This window comes from Typopeltis vanoorti, chromosome 9 (genome assembly GCF_054136105.1).
Source record: "Typopeltis vanoorti isolate ZY-2024b chromosome 9, IOZ_Tvanoo_1.0, whole genome shotgun sequence".
Classification (NCBI taxonomy): Eukaryota; Metazoa; Arthropoda; class Arachnida; order Uropygi; family Thelyphonidae; genus Typopeltis; species Typopeltis vanoorti.
Window position 1 is genome coordinate 115,721,474 of NC_143557.1, and position 20,426 is coordinate 115,741,899.

At 36.3% G+C, this 20,426-nt stretch overlaps 1 protein-coding gene across 1 annotated transcript in view; it reads left to right on the forward strand.

Annotated features, from left to right (window-relative positions):
• LOC150103443 (importin-4-like) overlaps positions 1-19,609 on the forward strand; it is a 321,740-nt gene extending 302,131 nt beyond the window's left edge. Inside the window, exons 28-29 of the mRNA XM_090397560.1 lie at positions 3,961-4,030; positions 19,389-19,609. Of these exons, the coding sequence (XP_090253686.1) occupies positions 3,961-4,030; positions 19,389-19,519 (201 nt within the window). The 3' untranslated portion in view covers positions 19,520-19,609. The remainder of the gene's footprint in view (positions 1-3,960; positions 4,031-19,388) is intronic.
• Positions 19,610-20,426: the final 817 nt, after the last annotated feature.

Sequence of the window (20,426 nt, forward strand, 5' to 3'; positions counted from 1 at the left end):
TCTGCATCTATCCTATAAAACCCTTTAAGCAATTTAAATGTTTCTAACATATCCTCTCTTTTTCTCCTATCAACCAACTTCTATAATCCACATGCCTTCTATAGGGAACAAGCCACTCACACCATCTTGGTTACTTGCCTCTGAATCCCCTCCACTGCTTTCTCATACCCAAGAAATCCAGGAACCCAGACTTGAAAACAGTAATCCAGGTGTGGGCATATCAACTTCTTTATTTCTACTACGAATGTGTTCTTCAGTAACCAAACAATCTTATGGGCTACTTAGCAATATGTCCTCTAAACTTTAACTCTGTCTACCACTACCACCACCCCTAAATATCTAGATACACATGATACACAGCTTGTAATCTATTTTTTCCAAAATGCATGACTTGACTTGACACTTCTTCACATTAAACTGATACTCATTAACTTTTTCCCATACTGATGGCCTATTTAAATCATCCTGCAAGTTCTCCACATCACCTTAATTAACTGTTTCTCTGCCTAATTTCGCATCATCAGCAAAAAACTGAATATTTCCTTTCCGGTTATTTCCTATATCATTTATGTACAAATTAAAACAGCAATGGTCCCAACACTGAACTTTACAGTACACCACTAGTCACCTGTTTTCTCCTCAGTTTCTGCCCCTCCATATACCACTTTTTGATATCTGTCCAGCAGTTATCAAACTGTCCACTTAACAAGTGTCATATTTATCCCCATTTGTTCTAATTTGCCTAACAGAGCTCTATATGGTATTCTGCCAAATGCCTTTGCAAAATCATCTTGTGGCCATTTCCTTTATCCAACTAATCTGTTACTTTATTATAAAAAGTTAGTAATTTACTAAGGCATGACCAATCCTTCACAAAGCATGTTGATCCTCTTACAGTATCATATTTTTATCATCTACCCATCCGTGAATTCTCTTTTTGATCAATTTTTCTGGTATGTTTTCCATCACACCTGAGATACGGTTGGTCTGTAATTTGCTACTGTAGTCTTAGAACCTCTCATGCAAGAAAATTATTTTGCCTTCTTTCCACTCCCCACTCCCTTGGAACTCTACCAGAGCCGTGGCTTAAATTAAAAAGCCTAGTAAAAAGTACTCCCTGTTCCCTTGCACATTCTCACAAAACCCTAGCTGATATCTCATCTAATCCCACAGCTGTATTTATATTGGGATTCTGCAATATCCAAAGAACCTCCAATTCATCCACCTCTCTTCCCTCATCAGTGTCTGTCACATATTAAGGCAGTAACCTCACTAGGATGTTAAACCCTTGCAAAGTGGTCACTGAGTAACTCAACTGTTTTATCCACTTCTGTCTCCACGTGATCATTGTCACTCGTTAAAGTTAATCATCCATAGGCATTCATATACCCTCCACAGCATTTTCTTTATTCTGCATCTTGTGCTTAATGATATTACTCATCCATCTAACCACCACTCGATTAACCCTCCTTATCCTGGTATACAATTTAATGCTGCTTTCTCTAGATTCAGCAAACAACTGAATATTTCCTTTCCAGTTATTTCCTATATCATTTATGTACAAATTAAAATAACAATGGTCCCAGTACTGAACTTTACAGTACACCACTAGTCACCTGTTTTCTCCTCAGTTCTACCCCTCCATATACCATATTTTGATATCTGTCCAGCAGCCACCCCTCTTATACACTTAACCAGTGTCATATTTATCCCCGTTTGTTCCAATTTGCCTAACAGAGTTCAGTATGGTTCAATGACCCTTAACTATATCCCATTCACTACTAACATCCTTACTCTGAAGTGTTTTATGTCATGGTAAAGATTTAGGTTTCTTCCTAAGCATGTCATAACTACCTGTTTTGTAGTTCCACAAATACCCCTTCTTGATAGAATATTCCTCATGTTTTACAATTTCCCAAATCAAGACCACTTTTCACGATTTCCCTTCATTGCCTCCAATATGGTCTCAAGGTGACCACATTGGAGGCAATGTGGTCACCTTGAGAAGAGCTATCCGTAACCTTGGATTTATGGATAGCTCTTCTGATCCTATGACCAGGTCCAGTACTCTCTCACCCCTAGTCCCTTCCATTGCATGCTGCTTTAAATAATTATCTCTTAGCAGGTGTATAAATTCTATTTCCTTCCTGCCATGTGATCTTTCTTCCTTCCAGTCTGTATCTCCATAGTTGAAGTCTCTCCCCCATAATAATCACTAGACCTGTACTTGTACTAGTTTGCCAATGCATGTCTTCCAGATAATCTGTGGAACTCCCTGGCAACAACCGACTGTATATTTTGTCTTACTAGCCTTAATTTCACACCAGATTGTTTCAAATGAACAACCACCCTCCTGCCTGTCTCCCATTCTTTTTGGCTGCAATTCAGCTGCTATCATCAGCAGTACTCCTACTCTCCCCCCCCCCCCAATCTATCTTCTCTCAAAATACTAAACCCTTCACATTCAATCCCTGCAACTACATCATCTGCTGTTAGCCAAGTCTCACTAATGCCTATAACTTTTGGTGAGGTTGCACTAACCAATACCAAAAACTCCTTCCTCTTGTTCCTAATACTTCTAGCATTAGCATATGGAAACTGCAGCATCTCTTTAGTCCCCCACCCACCTTCCCTATTCAATATTTTTGCTCAGGAGGCTAGATTCCTCACTTGGTCATTCTCACACTCGTTTACTTCATGGGTGCCTTCACACAAACTCACTTGCTTCCACCCTGAATTTGCATTTCAGCTTGCTCAGTGAACAAAGCTTTCTCTAGATACCTAACACCAGAACTGTTTAGGTGCAGTCCATCAGCATTGTACAAATCCTTCTTTCCATCAGACAGAGGAGACCACAGATCCACACATTCTACATCATTCTTTTGCACAATCTACATATAGACTCATTGGCTATCAATACCCTCTTCCTCAGTTCATCTCTATCATAGCGTGGTAGGAGACTTACAATCTTCACCTTCTCGCTCTTCAGTTTCGCTTCTTCTAACAACTCCTTTACGTCCTGCCTCTCAATCATTTGTACCAATCAAGACAATTATTTCCTTCGACTTACCTTTTTGCATCTGGATGGCATGGTAGCATATCCTTACTATTTTTCTCCTAGAAGTGAAGCTTCTTTTAATTAATCCTATAGTCTCCTGGGTTTTACTAGTTGTTTGACTAATATCATTCCTGAACTGATGCCCAAATCTGTGTATTCATTACTGAATCACACGTACTTGCATTTATTCACATTAAATTTCAAACCCCACTCCATTATTTTATTATTATCTCCTTTAAAAAAAAAAAAAAAAAAAATCATCCAGTTGGTTTCAGTCCATATGTAAAGTGCAAAATTTGATTTACAATAGAATGACTAAACAAGCTAATTACTGCAGACTGAATTTATGCATAAAACATCACAATAAAGATAGGAAAGAAATACATTTATTATTATCCTAACGTTTATGCTAACCAGTAAAAGTTGGAGTTGAAAGCACATTATCCCAAGAATGAAAAAAATTGATTCATTAGTCATTGTTCTCCTCCTTCAGGAGAATAGCTGTGAAAAGATAGAGAGCTGTCATTTGCACAGCATGGACAAATGCTCGAATAAATAAATCAAAAATAAACAATTTTGTTTATTAAATGTGATTCCATTACTTAGCATTGACTTTAATTTTTAATTAAGAATTGTAAAATGACTAATACTACAAAAAAAATTAATCATTCAGAATCCAAAGAAAATTACCAATAAGAAGATATTAATGAAATGCTTTCATCACAACCAAAAAATTTCTATATTTACAGTATTGCCCTGACTATGATATGTAAACATTCATAAAGACTTCCCATCATATGTGATGTTCATGACATTGAAATTTTACCATAAATGATTTATAAAGAATATACTGTAGGAAAGATTTTTGTAAAAAAAACATTTTTTTTTTATAAAACTTGTAGGTATTTGACCATCTTTCCCATATCCTGAAAATTGTAGCTTCTGTAATTCCTTCAAAGTGTTTAAATAATGGTAAGTGGTATCTTGTAATAGTAATAGTTATAAGCTGTAGCATTGTGGATTCTTCAACTTAATTGTTAAATGTAGCTATGGCTGTTAGCACTATTTATTCATAACTAAATACTGGATATGGAGTGTGTCATGTAAATTTTCTAGACCTGATTGTGTTCACACTGTTATGTACTAGTTGGATGCTGAATGAATAAGGATTGTCGCAATAGCAATCTCATAGTGCCTCGCAAACATATTATAGTGGATAGTTTGCTGTAGATAATTGTTTTTAGCATCATATTCTACCTAAGGAGGCTTGATCAGGACTGTTTAGTACATTGTTTATAGTGATGTTTACTATACTGTGTTTATTTTATTATTTATGATTAAAGATCATTATACTAAATTATTCATGATAAAAGTCTTTAATTATTTAGCATAATTGCTTTTATTAGATCAACAGATGTGTGCTGCTTCTATAAACATCTTCCTTGAAATTCAAAGAGTAGTTAGTAAAGATTATGAAGGCTAGATTTTTTTTTTGCTTTTGTCACTTATAGTCATATGAGTGCTTTGTAGGTTTACAATAACCTACACAGTGAGTCTCCAAATTTCATTGAAATGCCTGTATAATAATATAGAAAGCTAGTTCTGATCTTATTCAAAGTCTTTTGATGTGTTTGCCACCTAGAATTTATAGTCTTTCTAGCAAATGCCACATAGATAAGGTATTCACTGTGTGCAATTTTCATGTCGGGTTTCTTCATCAGTATGTGGAAGTTTTGCAGATCTAAGAATGGAAGACTATTTCATTGGTATGAAAGTCTTTTAATTCTGTAGTTCTTTAAACATATGTTAATTATCTGTCATATTTTTCTGTAATATAGGCAAGTTATATTACTTGATATAGATCAATCTGGTGTTTGCCAAACTTTGTGACGTTCTTTATAATGAGCCAATGTTGTAACCATTTCTGATATCTTTAGTGTAAAGCAGCTCTTAGTTTTTTTTTTTTGTTTGTTTGTTTGTTTTTTTCCCATCATCATTGGAAATGGCTATGTTCTAATGTTCTAACTCTTAGAATCCACATGACATTTTCTTCACATATGCAGGATTCATGTATAGATATTATTAACTGGTTTTGGTTATTATTTGACAGCTCCAGGGAGTCCAAGGATTCATCAAGGGAGGGCACCTACTCTACAACTTCATCTCCACCATTCAGTCACCAACTACACCATCTACCACCGACCAACACTGGTATTTCTACAAACAATCACAAACATCCATGGTGGGATTCGAACCTGCAGCCTTTTGGCTGGAGAGTGGATATGCTACCCACTTGGCCAACCAGGCCAACATATAATTATTAGATAACACCTCCAGAGAGCCCAAAGACTCATCGAGGGAGGACATCTACTCTACAACGAACCACAACTACACCAACACTATCTGCCACCCACCAGCACCACTAGTATTTTCAAAGACAATCACAAACATTCATGCCTATGGTGGGATTCAAACCCGCAGCCTTTTCGCTAGAGAGCAGATACACTGACCACTCGCCAACAGGCTGGCTAGCTACATTATTTGCCGGCAAAGGTTGGTCGATTGGTAGAGCCTCTGCTACTAATGGCTCAGTTAAGTAAGTTTGAGCGCGGTTAGTAGTTGGAAGGGGACCAATTGTTCGATGCTGTTGGCACGCTCTCCCTCGATGAGTCTTTGGACTCCCTGGAGGTGTCAAATAATAATAATTATGAAGACTACAACATCCAAATAAGTAGCAAGCTGTTATCCATGAACTGTAGCATAAACTTAATCATTGCATGGTATAGCAATGCTTAGATTTTAACTGTTATTTATATAATGTATAACTTATTTTAATTTTAACTCACAGGATCATATGAGAACAAAATAAATTGTATACCTGAGGTAAGGAAGGTTAATCAGGTAGGAGTTAGATGGATGAGTATCATTAAGTGTGAGCTACAGAAGAAGAAGAAAATGCTATGGAGAGTATATAAAGAGAAAGGTGACCAGCATGGCAATAAAAGCAAAATTAGATTGAGACGATTCTAGCCAAGCAGGCCAAAGGAAATCCCTAAGAGTTCTTTCGTTATGTAGCAAGTAAGAGGAAGAATGACTGACTATGGAAGATTTACCTTTGTGAGTGATGATGATCACAAGGTGACAGAAGCAGATAAAATAGTTGAGTTGCTGAGTGACCATTTTGCAAGTATATATCATCCAAGTGAGATTACTGCTGTAACATATGTGACAGACACTGATGTGGGAAGAGTTGGATGAATTGGAGGTTTTTAGGATATTTCAGAATCTCAATGAAAATGTAGCTTTAGAGAATACAAGAATGGGTGGATAATGATATGATACTGTGTGAAGGGTAAGTCATGCCTTAATAATTTACTAATGTTTTATAATAGAGTACCAGCTGAGTTAGTTAAAGGAAATGGTTACATGATGATTTTGCTGGATTTCACAAAGGCATTTGACAGAATACCACATGGCAGTTTGTTATGCAAATTAGAACAAATGGGGATGGATATGACACTGGTTTAAATTAAAGATGCTAAGAAATTATATTCTTGGTTTCATCCTTTATCCAAGTACAGGGTGTTTCAAAAAGAATGTCCTGATTTGAAAATTGTATATCTCTGCAATCACGAACCACAAATGAATGCATCTTGAGCATTTGTAATTGTGGTGAGTGAAACTTTAGGCCTTACTTCATACTTGGTAATTTATTTTGTAACTGTATCACATTTTCATTATTAAATATAATTATTTGAAATCGGGTCATTCTTTTTGAAACACCCTGTATAAGCAAACAGAGTTTGCACATGAAGTAACTTCATGACTGGCTACTTGTATATAGAGGCTAATGACTTCACATTAATTGCCTTAATATCGCATAATGCAAAGCTCATATCCTTATGGACATGTATAATGCTAAGCATTATGGGAAGGGCCATAATGCTTAGCGTAACTACCAAGACGTGCTTCACTATATAAGCGAAAGGATGTCTCCAAAAACTCAGGTGATTCCCCAAATCACTCTAAACTCAGCAATTGTGTGTGCCTCCAAGGATCATTTTACTCAGCTGTGGTTCCACTCAGTCACAGGCCCAACCTGCCATAGAGAGGAATCCCCGGTGGTAGCTCTGCCCAATGGTAGGCTCATCCACCCCTTAACAGAGTCACTCATATCTCAGCACAGTGACCACTTCTGCACAAAAGCACATCAGTGGGAGCTAGACTCAGAAATGATACCAAGGTTTGAAGTAATGCAAAAGTCATATTTTCATATACAAATAGCCAAAAGGTGTCATGCCTTATTACTAAAATACTCTGGATTAGAGACAGATGTTGAAAGTTTTTCCACTTGGTTATACTATAAATTAAAGATAAAGGATGAAACCAAGAATGATTCTTGGCATCTTTAATTTATAGTGTAACCAAGTAGAAAAACTTTCAACATTACACTGGTTATGAGGATAAGAGGGTGCATGCAGGACAAATATCAAAACGTGATATACAGAGGAATAGAATCCAGGCAAAAGCTAGTTACTAGCGCTGTACTGCAAGGTTCAGTGCTAAGATCACTACTGTCTAATTTGTACATAAATGATATAGGAAATAGCCTGAAATGAAATTTTTAGTTGTTTGCTGATGCAAGATTAGAGTAATAGTTAATCAAAATAATGTGGAGAGCTTGCAGGGTGATTTAAATAGGCTGTTAGTATGGTCAAAAGATATTGGGTGTCAGTTTAATGTGAAGAAATATAAAGCTATGCATTTTTTGGGATAAATACAGTCTGCCCACAGTCGAGAAAATCGTACCTGGCAGAGTGCCAAGAATAGTCAATTCATGTTGAAGGGGAGAAAGGATAAAAGTGATGTGCGATTCATCACTAATACGTGAAATCACATGCTTTCTTGTCTGTTGCTGTACCAGCTTGAGTTTTGTTGGCACTTTTTTTGCACTGATTTTTTTCCATATTATTTATTATATGATGGATCCAGTACTGGTGTTAAATCTTCCAGTAGTGCTTGCAAAAGAATATTGCATAATTCTGCAAAAAGGTATCATTAAAAGGCAGTCTCCTTGTTCCAATTGCTCGGCCCACAAAACGTGCAAGTGAAATTGCAGGCATGTTGGAGTTGACTGTTAAAAGAATTCGTACAGAATCAACTGTTCATAAATTGATTCCTGTGCTGAAAGAAAAAAATTAATTCTCCTTGTAAAAGAGAAACTTTAAGGAAAATACTTCATGAAATCTGATTTTGTTTCAAAAAGTCGCAGAATAAAGGGAATCATCATGGAGCGAAGTGACATAGTTTACTAGAATGCAGTATTTGAGAGCAATATAATGTTTCAGAGAGGAGAAAAGACCGATTATGTATCTAGATTAAGCTTGGATTGACAGTAATTTAACATTTTGGAAAATGTTGGCAATCTAAAGAATATGGAGTGTTACAAACCAGAAATGCCCCATACTTTATAATAATTTTGTGTGCAGGTGAAGAAATGGGTTTTTACCTAATTCAAATTTACTTTACAAAGCCAATTCAACAATTGGAGATTACCACGGGCAAATGAATTCTACGATCTTCAAAAAGTAAGAAGAAAAACTGATTCCAGGCCTTCCTAAAAATGTGATGATTATAATTGATAATGCTCCATATCACTCCATCCAATTAAGCAAAGTTCCAAATTGTTGTAATAGGAAGCAAGTCATTATGGATTGGTTCTCTGCAAATCATATTTCTCATTCCCCAGATATTCGAAAAATTGAATTGCTCAACTTGGTCAATAGAAACTTGCCCAAAACTAAACTATTTAAATTCAACATGATGCTCAAAGAGTATGCATTCCTAGCTTTGAAACTACCACTATATTTTGATATTTATGCTATTAAGTATGTTTGGCCAGAAGTGAAGAATTTCATTCGTCATCACAATGTAACTGGGAATATTGATATGTCGAAACTTTTAAAATTTCAGAACAGGAAATTAAAAGTATTACAGTTGAAAACTGGAGAAAATATTGCTCTCATGTTGCCTCATTAGAAAATATGTATTGGGATAGAGACAGAATTATACGAAGATTTGGTGATTTAATTTATTTATTTATTTATGCTTTATTTATTACCAGCTACATGAAACTGGTAAGTGAAGAGTACAATCACAATTTCCAGCAACAAATGATGAAAACTTAACATATAAAAGTTCATTACATAAAAAACAACCAGCTTTCTAAGTCTTTTTTTTTTTAAATAAAGCAAAAATAACTTGTCATGATCAAGCCAGGGGCAATTATCGTCCTACTGTAACAAGTATGACAAGGCTGCATGTTCTCACAACACTCTACAACATAAATGTAGCTGTATCCTAGGTTTAATTAGAGAGCAGTTGTGTCTTGTGTGAGAAAACTTGATTCATTAGAGGGGGCCCATTTCACATTACATCATCTTCTAACATGAGGAGGAGTTCTGTTGATACCATGACGTCTTCGTGGTGAGACGGGACCTTGATCTTCTGTTTCCTCCATAACCATGCCACACCAACTACAGGTCAAGGTCCAGGCTGGAAAGCCAATTTAAGGCCTCATCCGTCACTTTGTGGAAGTCCTGTATGCCACCACCACCATGAAATTAGCACCTTGGGCAGTCATACACAATATGAGTAATCGTCTGAGCCAAGGGAGAGCAATCACAATAAGGGTGATCTGACAGCCCCCATTTATGTAGAAGGTAGCCACATCTTCCCTGACTAGTTCTGATCCTGTTTATTGATGATCAAATCTTCCTAGGAAGATCAAAACCAGGCTGCGGAGCACAGGGATCGTCTACCAGAAAGCCGTTTGTTGGTAGATTGTTGGACCAGTGTTTTCTCCATATGTCAGATATTGATGGCAGTGCAGCTGAAGAGAGTTCGTCCATGGACCAGAGAGGCTTTCTAGATTTGAGGCATAGACTAGGTGGGTTCTTATGAGAGTCTGATGTAGGGGCAAGAGTGGGTTGCTCACTGCTTTATTAAATTCCTTAATCGAGGCTTGTCTTCTCCGTATGTGTGGTGGAGCAATGTTAGATAGAACAGGCAGCTAGGAGAGAGATGGTGCTTCTTACTGTCCCACTAATTGTGCGCATGGTAGAGTTTAGCTGGGTGTCTATAATGTCCCCAGACAGGGGCACAATATTCTGCTGCAGAGAATACAAGGGCTAGTGCAGACGACCTTAGGACCTGCACGATAACCCCAGGTTGTTCCAGCAAGCCTTGAAATGATATTATTAGGGGTTTTAATTTTATTGGAGAGGTTGATGATGTGCCTTTTATAGGTTACGCTTCTGTCTAGGCTCACCCCAAGGTGTTTTGGGTGAGGCTCGTGTTCTACCATTTTTCCACAGAAAGAAAGGTTGAGTTGTCGATTCGCCTCTGCATTGTACAGGTGGAATATTGATGACACTGTTTTTGTTGGATTTAGCTTCAAGGTGATTTAATGTAAGTGAAAGTGATGATGATTTGGACACTGATTCAGATGACTGAAGATTAAAAGGATTTGATAAAGATTTTTTTTTTAATTTTTTATGTATGGTTTTGTTAGTCACAATAAGTCATAAATAATTAATCTAATTAATCTTAATAAATAATTAAGACATTAAAGTATCTGTTCTCTCAACTATAATTTTAGAGAATATTCTACAGAAACAATTTCTGTATAATTATTTTTTATAGGAAACTTACTTAAAAATAAATTTTGCTTAATATTTTTTTTTATTCTATAGCTTTTTAAAAAATTTTGTTAATACTATGTGTAAAATTTTCCAACTGTTATATAAGCAAAAAAGTTACCACTTTAAAAACTAGAATGTTCATAAAAGAAAAGCTAATTTTCCAACATATAATACTAAACAAACTCATCCCACAAGACAGATTGATTACCTTATCAGAATGGATTCACCTTCTTCTGCATTGCATAGAAGTGTCAAGAGTTCTCTCATCTGTGGTCAAACTATAGATTACAAGCTGTGTACCATTGATAGAACTTCAATGAGGAAGCGGTGGAGAAAATCATTCAGACATGCTCGGCCATGATCTTTGGACAATTCTTTATGACGTCATATGCACTTTGACAAGAAAAGAATTCGAAAAAATACGTAGCGTATTTTCGTACTTGAAAAAATACGAAAACCTGATAAAGAATTCTACTTCCTTACCACAGCCACCACTCAACACTGTGGTCGTCCGTAGTTTTAAAGCCTGAAGCACTCACCGCACTTTCACGTGGCCACAATTTTGCCCTAGCTCCTAAAAGAATACCTGCCGAGGAAATCATGATCCAAATAGAACGTGGGATTCGCAACCTTCCTAACCATATTGCCAACAACGTCAGACTGGATGTAGCCAGTGTTCTCACCAAAGCAAAACCTCCAAAAACCAACTTATCCAAAGACGAATATGCAGCTCTACTAGAAATGAAGAAAAATAAAAAAAATAGTAATCACCAAAGCAGATAAGGGAAACGCCACTGTGGTGCTCAATCAAAAGGACTACAAAGGTAAGCTTAATGCTTTAGTACTTTAGTACTAGACCGTACTAACTACTTCCCTATTGAATATAATCCTACCAGCTCTCAGATTAGAACTCTCCACAGACTCCTTAAGAAAGTCACTTCTTGGCCTGTGGAAGTCACTAACAAACTAAAACCTTATAACTCTAGACCCCCCCCCCCCAATTATATGGACTCCCAAAAATACATAAACAAAATGTGCCATTACATTCCATAGTGGATGGCATTGATTCCTCCACATATACATTAGCCAAATATTTAGCCAAAACGCTCACACACTATACTGGCAACACACCATCACACATAAAAAACTCAGCCCACTTTAAAGCCAGTATAGAAAACTTCTCACTCCAACACACTGACATAATGGTCAGTTTTGACGTCTCCTCCCTATTCACTAATATCCCACTCAAAGAACCCTAGAACTCATCCAAGCCAAGTTTCCTCCCAATATCTCAGCCCTATTTCAGTTCACAATGAACTCGGGCTATTTCGTTTGGCAAGGAAAATTCTACAAACAGATAGAGGGGGCATCCATGAGTTCACCAATTTCTTTATGGAGATCTTTGAAGCCTTAAACTACGCCCCACAAAAACCCACTATTTGGCTTCGATACATGGATGATATGTTTGCTATTTGGCCACATGGCTCAGATACACTCCACTCCTTCCTAACACACTTAAACAACCAACACCCCAATGTCCAGTTCACCTTAGAAAAAGAGAAAAACAACACCCTCCTCTTCCTATACACTTTAATCACTCACCAGCTTGATGGATCTTTGGTTTTCTCTGTTTACAGAAAACCCACCCATACTGGCAGATACTTTCACCAGCAATCCCCCCCCCCCCCACAACAATATGGGGTTATAAAAACACTATATAACAGGGCAAAATTAATCTGGATGACGATGCCCTAACCACTGAACTAAACCACATCCTCAGCACTTTCTTAGCCAATGGCTATAACCCCCAAAAAATACTAAAACCAGTAAACCACAACCCCCCCCTCCACAATAAAAATTACACCAAATCTATCACCATCCCCTACATCCAGGGCACCTCTGAGAAAATAACCAATATCCTCAAAAAAATATGACCTGACTTCTTGTTATAGACTATATAAAAAGTTGGCATCCCTTATCTGCTCTACCAAAGACCAACCACTTCCCCTAGACCTACCTGGTGTATAGCAGGTCCCTTGCAGCTGCAAATTGTCCTACTTTGGCCAAACAGGCAGGACAGCAAATATCAGGATTTCAGAACGCAAAGACTACATCCGGTTTCACCAGTACAGCCACTCTGGGCTGGCAGACCATGCCTTAGATACCCACCATAGAATTTGTTGGAAGAAAACTAAAATAATACACCGCAGCAAGTTTAAGTATGAAAGATTATTCAAGGATTCATCAACAGCTCTAAAAAACGTTCCAAACCTCAACAAATTTGGGTGCATGAAACTATCCCAAATTTGGGAGATTACATTATGAGAACTTCAGCCCAACGGCCATGACAACCAAATTAGCCCGCCAGAGGGCACCATTAGGACTTTAGGAACAATATTAGTTTCTTGCCTTCTTCCTCGTTTGCTTTTGTTAGTGCCTGTGTGCACATACCATATTTTTATGTTCCTGAAGATGGCAACGTGACGGTGCCGAAATATCGAAGTTATTCATTAAAGTTGCCTTAAATTAATATCCTTTATATGCGTTGTTAATTATATAAGCTAATTACCATTTACCAGTTAGGTGGAGAAGATCCACAGGTGAATGACCAAGATGGTGAGTGGCCTGGGGAATGCTTCCTATGACAATAGATTGAGGATTTGTGGATTGAAAAATTGGTTGATAGGTAAAAAGGAGGTGATATAATTAGAAACAGTTAAGTTACTTAAAGGATTTAGTAGGATTGTATGCAAGGGAAATGTTTCAGCACTTGACTAGAGGGGACAGAACAAGAGGTCATCCTTGAAAGTTGTGTGTGTGTGTGTGTGTGTGTGGTTAGCATGGACATGAGGACTAGATTTTTCTCTTGGAGAATGGTGAATGAGTTGCTTCAGTCAGTTGTGAGTGCTTTGTATGTTTCAATGAGAGGTACAATAGATATTGCAGTGATAGTTTGGGTCTCACTGCCTGCAATAATAAGATAAAATTATGCATTTTCCCACTGTTGTTTATTATCTGCTGGCCTGGTTGGCTAAGTGGTTAGTGTATCTGCTCTCCAGCCAAAAGGCTGTGGGTTTGAATCATGCTGTGGGCATGGATGTTTGTGATTGTCTGTGAAAATACAAGCAGTGGTGGTGGGTAATAGATGGCATTGGTTTAGATGATGATGATTGTAGTTGCAATTTGTTGTAGTTGGTGAATTGAGTGGTGGAGATGGAGAGTTGTGGAGTAGGTGCCCTCCCTCGATGAGTCTTTGGACTCCCTGGAGGTGTCACATAATAATAATAATCTGTATGAGTTGTATGATGGAAACATTGAACTTTAATATCACAACTGAAAGTTCTTTATTCAGTTCTTTACTCTCTGCGAATGAGCCTTCAAGTCTCTTTAACCAAATTAAAACAAAATGCTTTAAAATATTTGACATTAAAAAGATCATGAACAAACAAGAAAATATCAATGCTATTCTCACTGACAGACTGTGGAACAAGTAAATCATGTAAGCCATTTAACAGCAGTATTTAAAATGATGTTTTAAATAAATTCAGAAGTGGATTGATGGCTTCAATGGTATAATGTTTAAAAAAAAAAAAATGAAATAATAAAAAGGAACTGGACATGAATATTTAAGGAATGGGATTCCTTGAATATTCATGTCTATTCATGAATATTCAAGGGCTTATATGATGTAATCATCAAAATCAAATTCCTGGCATATATCCTCAGGGAATGTACAGGATCTTATGATAGTAATACATGAAAAGTTACATTATTACTAACTTCCTGTCAACAATTTTCCTCCAGATTAGCCTGTATCTGTCAACATTTCAATATTATCAGATCTTTTATTTCTGTATTCTAATGCACTTTTTTACTATATCAATCCACCTATATCTTGGTCTTCCTCTGGGTCTTTTTCCTGCCATCCAGGCAAAGAATACTTGTTTAGCTAATCTCTTCTCTCCCATTCTTTTTCAGTGGCCATACCACCCAAGATTAGTTCTGATAACACATCCTCATTGCTAACAATGTCACGTTCTTTCCTAATAGCCTCGTTTTTAATGTGATACTGCCATTGATGCCATCTGTTCAGTCCCCTAATCTTTCTCAGGACTCTCAAATCCATAAGTTAAAATTTGTTTGAACACTCTTGTATACAGCTAGTTTAGTGTTTTGACCAATCTCTCTCTCTCTCTCATTCCATATAAATTTATTCACTTGACTTCCTGCCATACCAAGTTTACTAATTCTGCTGTCAATTTCCAAATTTAATTTGTTGCCTTCACCAAAAATTGTGCTGTGCCTAACTAGCTGAAATATTTTACTTATTCTATAGGTTCTTCATTCACAATGCAGTTGAGGTTTGAATGTTTCTGCCTATTTTCATTGTCTTTTTAATGCTGATTTTCATACCAAATTTATTACAGCAGTTATTAAATTTGGTCAGGGAATCCTGTAGACTTATCCTGGATTTATTTAGGAGTATAATATCATCTGCATAAAGTAAAGAGCTAATACCAACATCTCCAGTCTTGATATAAGGTTTAATACTGCTTTCTTTCATGATGTGATCCATATCAATGATGAATAACAGTGGAGATAATGTACACACTTGACTTAACATCAGACTGTCTTTCTGTACCTCCTTTAATTCTAACTGCTGATTTACAACTCAAATAGAGACTATGTATTGCTTGATATAATGTCCCATTTACACCATATAACTGGAGCATTTGGAACAGCTTTTCTCTTGGCACATTGCCTTTTCCAGATATATATACAAAATTTAAATACAGATACTTGGTATATTCTCTTGATTTCTCAACTATTTGTCTTAAAGTGAAAATCTGATCCTGACAACTTGTGTTTGACTTGAATCCAGCTTGTTCTTCTCCAAGCTTTTTTTCCACAATTTTTCTCAGCTGTTTCTCAAGAATACTTGCATAAATCTTACCAAGAACTCTCAGTAGAGAAATTCCTTTTTAATTTTTACATTCAGCTTTATTCCCTTTTTTTTTTTTTTTTTTTTTATAAATGAGTACTATGAGTGCTCTACTCTAGTCATTTGGAATTCGACCCCCTGACCAGACCATCTGAATTATGTAGTGTAGCCACTGTAAAACTTTTATATATACAACCAGAAATGTTAGCATTTCTGGTTGAATATCATCTATTCCATCTGCCTTTCCACATTTCAGGTTTGTGATAGCTTTTTCTACTTCAGGTATACAGATGTATATTCCAGATGGCATTCCTGTTGAGTGTCTTCTACCAGCATGCTGTCACAGCTCATTTCTTTTAGCAACTTTCAAAGTAATTACCCCACACATCAAGATTATCTATCCTCAGTTTTCATGTCCACATTATTATCTTTAATTCTTTTTACCATACTCTTTCAATAGCCTCCAGAATGTTTTACTACCATCCTGATATTTATTTTCAATGTTCTTACCAAAGTTTTCCCATGACTTTTATTTAGCTAATTTTATATAGTACTTTGCTTTCTTATACTTTTCTCTGGATTTCTTAAGAGCACAAGGTTGGAACTTACTTGTTGGAACTTTTGTTATGCTTTCTCCTTTTCCTTCACTGCCTTTTTAACTTCCTGAGTCACCATGGAGTTCTGATTTTTATATCCTAGCAGATTACCTCACCACATATCTCTCTGGCTGGATCAAAGTTTTATTTAGGGTTTGCCACTGAATCTCCAAAGTTTGGTTCTTGTTTTCAAATTTTTCAGTTTTTCTTGAATAAGGTTTGTGTATTTGAATCTACAGTTAACATTTGATAGCTGTTAAACTTTGATTTGTTTCATAACTTTCTTATACACCCTTCTTTTCAGTATGTAGTTCAATTTTATCCTGCTTAACACTAAATGATGATCACTTCCTATTTCATATCTTCTGTATACTCTTGTGTCCTGAATCAGTAAGAAAATATTATTGGCAACAATAACATAGTGTCAATCACTTTTCTTCTTATTATTATTATACAGGGCACACCTCCATGGAGTCCAAAGACTCATTGTGGGAGACCTAATCTATCATACCCCTCCTTGAACCCATTAACAGACAAAGCACTCACAACTGACTCTGGCAACCCATTCCACTCAATCACAACTCTCCGAGCAAAAAATCTAGTCCTGAAACTCCTACTAACGACACCTTTATTCAACTTCAGTGGTGAGCCCTGACATTGAATAAAGCACTTGGCTAGAGGGACCAGAAACATTTCCCCTCATCTATCCTATAAAACCCTTTAAGCAACTTAAATGTTTCTGTCATATCACTTCTTTTTCTCCTATCAACCAACTTCTGCAATCCACACATCTATCTATCTTCATAGGAACATTCCACAGGCTGCTCACCATCTTGGTCACTCGCCTCTGAATCCTCTACACTGCTTCCTCATCCCAAAACCCAGGAGCCAGACTTGAGCACAGTAATCCAGATGCAGGTGTATCTAGGCTTTATAAAGAGGAATAACAATTTCCTTATCTCTAGTTGTTAATGTGTTCTTCAATACCCAAGTAATCTTATGGGCTTCCTTAGCAATATGTCTTCTAAACTTTAATTTCTTATCTACCACCACCACCACCCCTAAATCTCTAGATTCATCTATTTCCTGGAGTACATTGCCATCAATATGATACACAACTTGTAATCTATATAAATTAAAGATACCAAGAAATTATATGCTTGGTTTAATCCTTTATCCAAGTGTAAGCAGACAAGTTTGCATTTGAACTATTTTCAGGACTGGGGCAACTCGCATAAAGAAGCTAATGACTTCACATCACTTTCTTTAGTATCCCATAATGCAAAGCACAGTTGCCAAAAGGCTCCAGTCTTGAAAATAGTTCAGGTGCAAACTTGTTTGTTTACACTTGGGTAAAGGATTAAACCAAGTATATAATTTCTTGATATCTTTAATTTATAGTATAACCAAGTGGAAAAACTTCCAACCACTTTCTCTAATCCAGAATATTTTAATAATAAGGTGTATTGCCTTTTGACAACTCATATATGAAAATATGACTTCTGTACTACTTCAACCTTAGTATCACCTATGGATCTGACTCCCACTGGTGAGACCTCAATAAAGGTCAAAACCAGTCTGGGTAGTAGCCCTTCCCATAATGCACAACATTATATACATGTCTGCAAGTAGATGTGCTTTGCATTATGGGCTACTAAGGCAAGTGATGTGAAGTCATTAGCTTCTTAATACAAGTTGCTTCGGTCCTGAAAATAGTTCAGGCGCAAAATTGTTTGCTTACACGTGGATAAAGGATTAAATCAAGTATATAATTTTTTGGAACCTTTAATTTATAGTATAACCAAGTGGTAAAACTTCCAACAGCTTGTAATCTAATTTTTCCAAAATGCATAACTTTACACTTTTCCACATTAACTGAAACCCATTATCTTTTGCCTATACTGACTGTCTATTTAAATCATTGTGCAAACTCTCCACATCTCCTTGGTTAACTGTGATTCTACCTAATTTTGCATCATCAGCAAACAACTGAATATTTCCTTTCAGTTTATTTCCTATATCATTTATGTACAAATTAAACAGCAAGGGTCCCAGCACTGAACCTTGCAACATACCACTAGTCACCTGTGTTCATCTTGATTCTGCCCCTCCCATATACCAATTTTTGATATCTGTCCAGCAGCCACTCTTTTATCCACTTATCCACATTGTCACATCCATCCCCATTTGTGCTAATTTGCATTACAGTGTTCCATGTGGTATTCTGTCAATGTCTGTAAAATCCAGCAAAATTGTCTTGTAGCCATTTCCTTTATCCAACTCAGCTATTACGCTATTGTAAAAAGCTAGTAAATTACCCTGCAGTGTTTTATGCCACGGCACAGATTTGAGCTTTTTCCTTAGCTTGTCATAATCACCTGCCATGTAGTTCCAAATATACCCCTTCTTGATAGAATATTCCTCATGTTTTACAATCTCACAAGTCAAGACCACTTGGTCACGTTTACCAATATGGTTACCTTGGTTATGGATAGCTCTCCTGATCCTATGATCAGGTCCAATACTCTTCCATATATATCAAACCTCTACTACCATCCATCTACTGCTCACCACCACTAGTATTTTTTTGTCTATAAAAATGTGTGTGTTCTGAAGGGCCGATTTGTCTGTATGCAGGATGAAAAACCCAAGTTTCTGGGAGGAAAAACCCTGCTACCTTCATATATGATTTAAAATGTGATCTTGCTACCACCTTGAAGTGTTTTCCATATGTTACACCTGTTTTAAATAACTGGTTGGTATTGTGCAATCTCTCATATCTTCCTCATACATTCTTTAGGCAGGTTGTTTTTCTTGGCAGTGAACTATCACACACATGCAATCTTGCCAAAAGTTGTGTGACATGCAGTTATAAACAAATCATATATATCTTCATTGACAGAAATTAATAAATAAGAACAATGAAATATTTATATAAACATATGTTATAAAAGTTATTTTAATTTATTGCCTCAGTTTTTTTCCTCATTAATAAATATGAGTCCTTGAATATTTTGCATTTATCAAAAACTATTTTCAAAATACTGCTAATTTTTAGACAGTAAATAATTTCTTTTATCTGATTACAGAAACCCGTCTGCTGCTTGTTGAGCTTCTGAAGGCTATTCATCAAGAATATCCTAACAAGCTGCAAGAAACTCTAGCCACTCTCTCATCAGAAGCAGCTGAATTACTCAAGTCTTCAATTCAAAGTTCCTAGCATTTCTTTAAATATATTTAATTGACATTATTTTGTTCCATAAATGACTCACAAGCAGTTAATGAAATTTAAAAATATATTTAAATTGTAAAAAATAAGAAAATAAATTTTTAAAAAGATAACAGAAAATTTGTATTTTTTAAAAAAAAAAGAATTATTTATACTAAAATTTAAAAGTAACATAAATCTCCAAGATTGTGGTGCAAACATAGGCAGGATGATCAGGACTGTAACTTACATGTATTGTGGGCATTTCAAAATGGCTGTCAGTTTTGTAAATAATTACAGTTTAAAAAAAAAAAAACTCCCAAAATAGTCTACAAAAAATGTCAAAAATACACCTCCAAAAAATCCAAAAGAACAATAACTCATATAAAGAAACTCTTCTTCACTGACACTCAGGGGATCAATATTAACATCAACAGTGATTATTAAATACTTAAGGAATTGACAGCATATACTAGAAATATAAATTAAATCAAACTTTAATATATACTTTCCAATATTTCAGCAATGTCACGTTGCAACTTCATGGGAACTTATGATAAAGACACGTGCACGCAAGTACTACACAACAGTAAATGAGAAACGAAGCGAGGAAGCTGCTATTTTCCTCAAGTCCTGATGGTGCCCCCTAGCGGGCTATATTAGGTGTTTTTGGCCTTTGGGCTGAAGTTCTCCTGATATATGTTTCGCAAATTTGGGGCAGTCTCATGCACCCAAATTTGTTGAGGTTCGGCATGTTCCTAAGGGCTGATTCCATGAATAGTCTTTCATATTTGAACCTGCTGCAGTATATTACTGTGGCTTTCTTCCACCTTATTCTGTGGCGAGTATCCAGAGCATGGTCTGCAAGCCCAGAGTGGCTGTACTGGTGAAATCAGTTGTAGTCTTTGTATTCTGTAAT